This window comes from Pseudorasbora parva, chromosome 24, assembly GCF_024679245.1.
Source record: "Pseudorasbora parva isolate DD20220531a chromosome 24, ASM2467924v1, whole genome shotgun sequence".
In the NCBI taxonomy this organism is placed as follows: domain Eukaryota; kingdom Metazoa; phylum Chordata; class Actinopteri; order Cypriniformes; family Gobionidae; genus Pseudorasbora; species Pseudorasbora parva.
Window position 1 is genome coordinate 11,437,647 of NC_090195.1, and position 9,850 is coordinate 11,447,496.

General features: G+C 37.0%; 1 protein-coding gene across 2 annotated transcripts; it reads right to left on the bottom strand.

Annotated features, from left to right (window-relative positions):
- Positions 1-559: 559 nt before the first annotated feature.
- LOC137063544 (neutral cholesterol ester hydrolase 1-like) lies at positions 560-9,071 on the bottom strand. 2 transcript variants are annotated; one of them, XM_067434774.1, is made up of 6 exons: positions 9,032-9,071; positions 8,846-8,909; positions 7,585-7,816; positions 7,396-7,465; positions 7,122-7,293; positions 560-1,534 (listed from the first exon to the last, which is right to left on the bottom strand). In XM_067434774.1, the coding sequence occupies exons 2-6, from the start codon at positions 8,882-8,884 to the stop codon at positions 920-922; spliced, it is 1,128 nt and encodes a 375-aa protein (XP_067290875.1). In that variant the 5' UTR covers positions 8,885-8,909; positions 9,032-9,071; the 3' UTR covers positions 560-919. The 2 variants fall into 2 exon arrangements, with proteins under 2 accessions (XP_067290875.1, XP_067290874.1); XM_067434773.1 differs by having other exon boundaries at positions 8,846-9,065.
- Between the last annotated feature and the right edge of the window lie 779 nt (positions 9,072-9,850).

The following is a 9,850-nucleotide window of genomic DNA, read 5'->3' on the forward strand; positions in this document are numbered from 1 at the left end:
GTCCAATTTTGGTGAGCTTGTGCAAATGATCCTCTTTTAACTATTTGTAGCAGAGATGAGTGGTACACAGTGGGGTCTTCTGCTGTTGTAGCCCATCCGCCTCAAGGTTGTGTGTGTTGTAGCTTCACAAATGCTTTGCTGCCTGCATAACTCGGTTTTAACGATGGGTTATTTCAGTCAAAGTTGCTCTTCTATCAGCTTGAATCAGTCGGCTAATTCTCCTCTGACCTCTAGCATCAACAAGACATTTTCGCCCACAGGACTGCTGCATACTGGATGTTTTTCCCTTTTCACACCATTATTTGTAAACCCTAGAAATGGTTGTGCGTGAAAATCACAGTAATTGAGCAGATTGTGAAATACTCAGACTGGCCCGTCTGGCACAGTTCAGGATATTGTCTTGACCAGGATCACACCCCTACATGCACTGAAGCAACTGCCATGTGATTACTGAGAAATTGAGCAGGTGCTCCTAATAAGTCTTATATATATATATATATATATATATATATATATATATATATATATATATATATATATATATATATATATATATATATATATATATACACACACACACACAGTATGTATATATATTGTATGCCTATTTTTTTGATAACACTGCAGAATTATTTATAATATTTGTATAATCAGGATCATCTTGCATTATGTGGCATTATACAAATAATACAAAGTACTGTAGCTTAAGCCCACTGCTACTGAAACAATAGAATATTGTTATCCTGAAACATTATATCAGTAGCTTTGGGCCTAATCACTGCACTTTTATTCCCATTCGATTCTTCACAAATAATCAGTTGCATTGACATGTTGCATACTATTTCAAATCTAGAAATCATTTGAAAATATTTAAAAATCAAAATACATTTAACATAACCACAAAAAAACTTCTGTTATGCTAGAGGTTCTCCTTCAACCAACGGATGTAGTTCCTAAAACTTCGAAATCCCACAGAGAATCGAAAGGGCCCAAAAGCAAAACTAAGGCATCCATGGAAACCATCTTCATAGTGATCAACGGTGACGTGGACTCCGGCCTCTTTCAGTCGTGTGGCGTACATGAGTCCGTCGTCTCTCAGCACGTCATGCTCACAGGTCATGATGTAGGCGGGCGGCAAGGCCTTCAGCACTTCAGTTTCAGCTAGTAAAGGCGCCGCTCTCACATCCAGCAGGCCAGGCAGCTTCTCCACCAGCTTTGGGTCGCCGTGAAGCGGAACCACAGGTTTATAGTTCTTCTGAAAGGCCACCGGAAGAAGCTTGGTCCAGTTGATCTTGGCTTTGGCTGCTGCTATCTCCTGGCCTTGAGCCGTGTGGTTGTTTGCCAGTAAAGTTGTTACGAGTCTTGGATCCCCGTTTAGGTACTCCAGCCAAAAGCGGGCCATGAGCGGACGGTGCAGGATGGGGATGTGGCCATTCTGCTGATACGAAGGTGTGTTGAAGTCCAGGGCTTGAAGTACGGGGTAGAGAAGGGCCTGAAGTTTAAATTTAATAGGGATGCTACTGTCCAAAGCCATCTGTGAACAAATAGATAAACGTGATTGTTGCCTTGGCATTAAACTGAAATAAAGTCAAATTGAAGCACTAAAACTATTAACTGGAAATAAAAACTAAAACTGAAATAAAAATAAATTAAACCTAAAGCCTAGTTCACACTGCCCGATTTTTGCCCCGATTTTGATTCGCCGACAAGATTTGCGGAAATGACATCGGCGATGACCGACAGCCAATGAAAGAGTGAAATACAGGGCAGCGGGAGGTTCAGGGAGGAGTTATAGAGCAGAATATCAGTATTTTAATAGATATATTTACAATTCTATCTAACAGAAACAAAGGCCAAACATTTGCACATCCAGCAGCAGCACTACAAATTTATTGTCTTTGCAGAACACAATCCTGGCTCCCTCTGCCTCTCCAACAATTTCTTTCACAATAATCTTTTTTTCTTTTTCTCCACAAATCAGCGCACATACAATTTGAAGTCTCGCGCGAGAACTCCGGTCTGACGCACGTGTGATCTCGCATTATTTACTTGTCACATCGCACGTGTAGTTGGGAAACGTAGTTTGCGCACCGAAGAGAGAGAGTTGTCGGCGATTCTTCCTCTTGTTCAGTCATGCAGTGTGAACTCCTCTGTCGTCAAACCATCGTGCAGTGTGAACACAGCAGTGACTGAATGATACCCCAGATAGTCATGCAGTGTGAAAAGAGCAGTGACCCGACGAGTTTGAAAATTGTGTAGTCTGAACTAGGCTTTAATAACAATAAATACAGTGCTGGGGAAAGTTACCTTTAAAATGTATGCATTACAATATTGCCAGTGTTGGGAAGGTTACTTTGGATATGTAATACAGTGCCTTGCGAAAGTATTCGTCCCCTTTTGCCACATTTCAGGCTTCAAACATAAAGATATAAAACTGTAATTTTTAGTGAAGAATCAACAACAAGTGGGACACAATCATGAAGTGGAACGAAATTTATTGGATATTTCAAACTTTTTTAACAAATCAAAAACTGAAAAATTGGGCATGCAAAATTATTCGGCCCCCTTAAGTTAATACTTTTTTTAATACTACCTACCACCTTTTGCTGCGATTACAGCTGTAAGTCGCTTGGGGTAGGTCTCTATCCGTTTTGCACATCGAGAGACTGAAATTTTTGCCCATTCCTCCTTGCGTTTGTGAACAGCAGTTTTCAGTTCTTTCCACAGATTCTCGATTGGATTCAGGTCTGGACTTTGACTTGGCCACTCTAACACCTGGATATGTTTATTTTTGAACCATTCCATTGTAGATTTTGCTTTATGTTTTGGATCATTGTCTTGTTGGAAGACAAATCTCCATCCCAGTCTCAGGTCTTTTGCAGACTCCATCAGGTTTTCTTCCAGAATGGTCCTGTATTTGGCTCCATCCATCTTCCCATCAATTTTAACCATCTTCCCTGTCCCTGCTGAAGAAAAGCAGGCCCAAACCATGATGCTGCCACCACCATGTTTGACAGTGGAGATGGTGTGTTCAGGGTGATGAGCTGTGTTGCTTTTACGCCAAACATAACGTTTTGCATTGTTGCCAAAATGTTCAATTTTGGTTTCATCTGACCAGAGCACCTTCTTCCACATGTTTGGTGTGTCTCCCAGGTGGCTTTTGGCAAACTTTAAACAACACTTTTTATGGATATCTTTAAGAAATGGCTTTCTTCTTGCCACTCTTCCAGAAAGGCCAGATTTGTTCATTATACGACTGATTGTTGTCCTATGGACAGAGTCTCCCACCTCAGCTGTAGATCTCTGCAGTTCATCCAGTGATCATGGGCCTCTTGGCTGCATCTCTGATCAGTCTTCTCCTTGTATGAGCTGAAAGTTTAGAGGGACGGCCAGGTCTTGGTAGATTTGCAGTGGTCTAATACTCCTTCCATTTCAATATTATCGCTTGCACAGGGCTCCTTGGGATGTTTAAAGCTTGGGAAATCTTTTTGTATCCAAATCCGGCTTTAAACTTCTCCACAACAGTATCTCGGACCTGCTTGGTGTGTTTATTGTTCTTCATGATGCTCTCTGCGCTTTAAACGGACCTCTGAGACTATCACAGTGCAGGTGCATTTATACGGAGACTTGATTACACACAGGTGGATTCTATTTATCATCATTAGTCATTTAGGTCAACATTGGATCATTCAGAGATCCTCACTGAACTTCTGGAGAGAGTTTGCTGCACTGAAAGCACCCAATTTTTCAGTTTTTGATTTGTTAAAAAAAGTTTAAAATATCCAATAAATGTCATTCCACTTCATGATTGTGTCCCACTTGTTGTTGATTCTTCACAAAAAAATTACAGTTTTATATCTTTATGTTTGAAGCCTGAAATGTGCCTTATGTTTGAAAAGGGGGGGGGGATACTTTCGCAAGGCACTGTAGGTTACAGATTACAAGTGACCCTAGTTAAAATGTAATAAGTAGTGTAACTTTATTAAAGTAATGTAACTGATTACATTTGATAACTTTATTTTTCTATTTTCCAGCACTGGAACACATTTTTATCACTAGCCATAGGGCCATCCCTATACAGGTTGTCGTCTAAAGCTTTCAGCAGCAATATGGATTTATTGTAATGAGCAGACCTGTTGCACTGCAAATCAAACAAGAGAGCCAATCGAAAGCACCAGCATAGCATCACTTTCCTAAACACGTTTCTAAATAGCATAAGATATTGTACACTCTAAAAAATGCTGGGTTAAAAACAACCCAAGTTGGGTTGAAAATGCACCGACCCAACAATTGGGTTGTTTTAACCCAATGGTTGAGTTGTTCTTACCCAGCAATTGGGTTGTCTTAAGCAACATTTAACCCAACCACTGGGTTAAAACAACTCAACCACTGGGTTAAAACAACTCAACCATTGGGTTAAAACAACTCAATTGTTGGGTCGGTGCATTTTCAACCCAACTTGGGTTGTTTTTAACCCAGCATTTTTTAGAGTGTACATATCAAAAACAGGCAAAGCAACAAATTAATATTATTCAACATATCCTAGCTTTTTACAGAAAATATTAAGATGTAAACCCCATTGTAATCATTAACATTTTCATAAGTAACTGTAATTGAATTACCCTTTTTTCACACTAACTGTAACTGATTACAATTACTTTCTGTAATTCAATTACATAATATAGTTACATGTAACTAGTTACTCCCCAACACTGAATATTGCCCTAAAAAGTAACTAATGACTTTACTTAGTTACTTTTTATGTTACTTTTGCATACTTTTTTCTCACCTGGGCTGGTCTTGTATGTTTGTTTTAAAATAAATAGAACTTATTCACAGCAGCGCCATCTTTCATTTTTAACCAGAATGAAATCGATGTCGTGAGGGATAGGCATACATCTTTTCAGTGGGATGTACTGTTATTTCATGTGTTTTTGGATTTTTCTGCTGATGAAACATTGCAAAAATCTTTCTGAGAAATGTCAGTAGTGGAAAAAACGCTTTTCACAGCGGATGCCATTGAAAATAAGCCTATCCTAAGCTAAGTCTGACAGCCTTGCTTTCATACCCGTTGTGGAGCTGCTCTGAATAAGGTCTACAAGCTTCAGGCTGAAGGAAATGTAAATTCACGCCTGTACAGAAGAGGGAGCTGCTCAAACAAACCTTTCTGCTGTGCTGCCATTCTGGATTGCAGAAGAATAGGACACAGGAGAAGCAAGTTCAACACTCTTACTTCAGCAATAAAAACAATAAAATCACAACAACAAAAAAAGTGATCTAAAGTTATTTTTGCTTATTGTTTGAATGGTATTGAAATGTAATTGCAGCAAAGACATTGCTTAATCAAGTAAGAATAAATACATAAAGTATATTTGTGTAATTAAACATTTAATTATTGCAGGCTTGAATAATATTATGTTTGCATTTTTAAACACTAATAAAATTAGGAATGCACGATATAGCAGCCATCATATTGGTATTGGCCAATACACACTATATTGCCAAAAGTTTTGGGCATCTGTCTTTACATGCACATGAACTTTAATGACATCCCATTGTTAATCTGTATGGTTTAATAGGGAGTTAGCCCACCCTTTGGAGCTATAACAGCTTCAACTCTTCTGGGAAAGCTTTCCTCTGGGTTTATGAGTGTGTTTATGGGAATTTTTGACCATTCTTCTAGCATTTGTGAGGTCAGGCACCTTGTTGGACCAGGCTCACAGTCTCAGCTCAAATTCATCTCAAAGGTGTTCTGTCGAGTCGAGGTCTGGACTCTGTGCAGGCTAGTCAATTTCCTCCACACCAGACTCATGTCACCAGACTAACGCTCATCCATGTCTTTATGGACCTTGCTTTGTGCACTAGTGAACAGTCATATTGGAACAGGAAGGGGCAATCTCCAAACTGTTCCCACAAAGTTGCGAGCATGAAATTGTACTATATGTCTTGGTATGCTAAAGCATTAAGTGTTCCTTTCACTGGAACTAAGGAGCCAAGCCCAACCCCTGAAAAAACCCTGACACCATAACCCCCACTTCACCAAACTTTACACTTGGCACAATACCGTCAGACAAGTACCGTTCTCCTGGCAACACGACAGCGACGTGTGATTTGTCACTCCAGAGAACACGTCTCCACTGCTCTAGAGTCCAGTGGTGGTATGTTTTACTCTACTGCATCCAACGCTTTGCATTGGGCTTGGTGATGTAAGGCTTTGATGCAGCTGCTCAGCCATGGAAACCCATTCCATGAAGCTCTCTACGCACTGTTCTTGAGCTAATCTGTGATTTTACGTGGCCTACCAGTTTGTGGCTGTGCTGTTGTTTTTCTTAATTGCTTCCATTTAGTTAAAATACCACCAAGAGTTGAACACTGAATATTTAATTGTGAGGAAATTTCACAAATGGATTTATTGGATTTATTGAATGCTCTAGGTGCTTGATTGTATACACCTGTGGCCAATTCAATGATTTGGAGGGATGTCCCAATACTTTTGGCAATATAGTGTATGTTCAGTTTTAATGTTATTGTTAATGTTCATGTTTTTTCAGCACTGGTCAGCATGATGGTTTTGAATTGCTTGAAATATGATTGGAATCACTTAAAAAAAGGAAAATACTGTTAAGTGCAAAATGTGCAGCGCAGGTCTGTAATATAAACTACATAAAAATATATTTGCGTGATTATGACATGGCTTTTAATGGTGACTTTTTTAAAATAAAAAATATATATACCAGTATGGATTTAGATTTATTGGCCAATATATATATATATATATATATATATATATATATATATATATATATATATATATATATCGGTTATTGGTTTCAAAAATAAAGAATTATCGGTTAACATCATCGGCAAAAATGTTCATATCGGTGCATCTAAAATAAAAAAAGAATTAATAAATTAAAAATAAAACCAAAATGGAAATGAAAAATATAAATAAATAAATAAATAAATAAACAAACAAACAAACAAACAAACAAACAAACAAATAAATAAATAAATAAATAAAACCTAAATTAAAATATGATACAATTTTTTTTTTTAAATAAATAAAAAAACTGTTGTGTATTCTTTTTCCTCAATAATGAAACTGCAGGGATTTCTCATACCTGTTGCGCCACAGCAGTGGCTAGGTTGGCCCCAGCGCTGTCACCTGACACAGCCACTCTTTTTGGGTCTATGTGGTACCGGTTTAACACCTCAGGTGTCAGGATGTGTTTTGAGGCCTGAATGGCTTCATTATACTGATCTGGGAAACGTGCATCTGGAGCCAGGCTGTACCTGAACATACAAATTATACAAATAACAGCCGTTAATGAACATAATTGAGTTTGTCATGAACGTAGCAATTAAATGATACAGTAGACAACGTGCACTGCTTACTCAATTGATATTACCACCGCATCCAACTCTTCAGCCATACTCCTGCACTGAAGGAAATAAGTTTGCATCTCTTTTAAAGAAAAAAAAAGAAATAAATAAATAAACAATGTATTTTTTACTCACCACTTCTGTCTACTACATACATTTTTAAAAACATTATTAATATGAAATCACATGCATTTCACCTACTTCCACTGCCAAGCGTCCATCCACCTCCATGGAAATAGACCACACCGCTTTTCAAATACAGCTCTTGGCTTGATGCAGTGGCCTCAAACACTTGGGCTTCTACTCCTCCGAAATAAGTATCTGTGACCCGGATGGCTGGGCTGGACTGTGGACCCTTTATTTCATCCCATGATGCAGCATACTTAGCAACATCGAAAGGTTGACTCAGTCCAAGATCGTGAGCTAAAAAGCTCTACAAAAAAAGATTAAAAGTTACAAGGATCAGAGAGCAGGATTGTTGAATGTGCCATAAGGGTCAGCAAATCGCTTTAAGAAAATTCCATTTCTTCAGAAGGAAGTCTCTAATGAAGACTGTGGTAGTTTGCATTTCTAAAAGCATTATAGGCTCATATCCTACATTTTTAATTTGTACTATTGAGAGATTTTAGATAACTAAAATTAACCAAGCGTGAAAAGTAGGTATTTCCATTAACAGAGGTCAACAAATACAATAATGCAACAATCATACAAAAGCCAAAATTTTAATGAACTCTTTTGAAGTGATATTCAATTAATTGAAGTAATACAGTGAAACCACAAATAATCTTATTCAATCCCATGACGCAGCATCGAAAGGTCGATTTACAAGTTAAGCTCTATGTGAAAAAAGGGAATCCTATGTTTGAAGGATCAGAGAGCAGGATTGTTATACAGAAAATCTCTTTACGCAAATTCCTTTTGGAACATACGGATTAGTTCCTAAAGAGTATGATAGTTTTTATTCTTTTTTTTAAAAGCATTACAGGCTCAAATTCCACCTTTTTGCATTATTGAGAGATATTAGACATAGTATTACAACTAAAATTAACACAAAAGCACAAAAAGTTGGTAGATTTAAAAACAAAATTTTGGCTTTTCCCACATTTAAAAAATAATCAAATAAAAATAAACACTAGAAGTGAAATTCAGTTAACTGAAGTAAAAGTAGGATGAATAGAAAAATAATAATTTTATTTTCTCTCTTTTTTTTACACAAATGGTGCCTTTTTTGCTATCAAAATTGTTGTGAGAAATAGTTATAGTTTTCCTTCTTAAGTGTTTAAACTTTATTCAGGCATTTCACAATGTTTTTTTCAAATGTAATATTAAACTATTTCTGAATGAGTGCATAGCTATTCCTCTTTTATTTATGTTATAATGCATCCACATTGAAAGGGCAATTATGCCTATTTGTAATATATAATGCATGTTATATATAATGTAAACAAACGCAAAAGCTTACCACATGCATTACACCACGCAATATTGCATCCATAAACATGAGTTTCCATGGCTCTGATATAGTGCTGGGCAAAGGCAGATAAATATAATAAGCAGCTGCAATTGACAGTAAAATCGCCACGATCAAAATGGACCGCATCATTATGATGCGTTAAGTAAAAGGAACACAAGAAACTTAAAACTATACCGGTCTCAGAGTTCACATAGTGACTGACTGTATGATGTTGTAATACCTCATCTGACCCCAGAGAGCAGTGGTTTTGAAATCACAGCAAATTTTACTTTAAAAGTCCTCAGGTTTGAGAGAACTTTAAATCCATCGTTTTTAATTTTGTGCATTTTATATTATTCGTTGAGGGGTAGCATTCATTTACAACTCGTGCCTTGTGGAATATATCGATATTTACGCGAATGTTTAAGTAAAGGACATCTCATGTTCATTTTATTCTTTTCCGCACTTTTCTGCTACAAGACGATGACTTTTATTTTGAAATATCCTTCACGCTCGGTGATGTAACAGCACTTTTTTGTGTAACAGTTGTTTACATACGTCACATTGGAATGCACTGTATATCAGACATGTCAGCCCAACTATAAAAGCTCTACATTTGTTTTACTCTTTTACTACAAATTATATTAGGCTACTACTACTACTACTACTACTACGATTCTGTTTATAGAGATAGGCTTATTTATATAATATTATTCATCTTGATAATGCTGCTCGTATAGAAGTGGTTGTTAATGTCTTGATAATTCACACTTTAATTGTTCTATCCCAGACTGTGAACAAATCTCTTGAATAAGAATAAGATATGATCTGATTCATTTAATGTTTATGACCACTAAGTGGCGCTGTGGTTTCTCTTTAAGTTATGGTCACTCTTTATGTTATGGCCGCCTACTTTGTCTATAAGAAAAGCTTTGAAATGCTAAAATGCTATATATATATATATAGCAGTTTAGCATATGCTATATATAAATCTGACATTTAAATACACACACA

Coding starts and splice junctions, on each gene's coding strand:
- LOC137063544 (XM_067434773.1), bottom strand. CDS start 8,986: ATGATGCGGTCCATTTTGATCGTGGCGATTTTACTGTCAATTGCAGCT. Junction 7,817..8,845: donor TGCGTGGTGTAATGCATGTG/GTAAGCTTTTGC, acceptor CTTTTTTTGTAG/AGCTTTTTAGCTCACGATCT. Junction 7,294..7,395: donor GCGGTGGTAATATCAATTGA/GTAAGCAGTGCA, acceptor TTGTATGTTCAG/GTACAGCCTGGCTCCAGATG.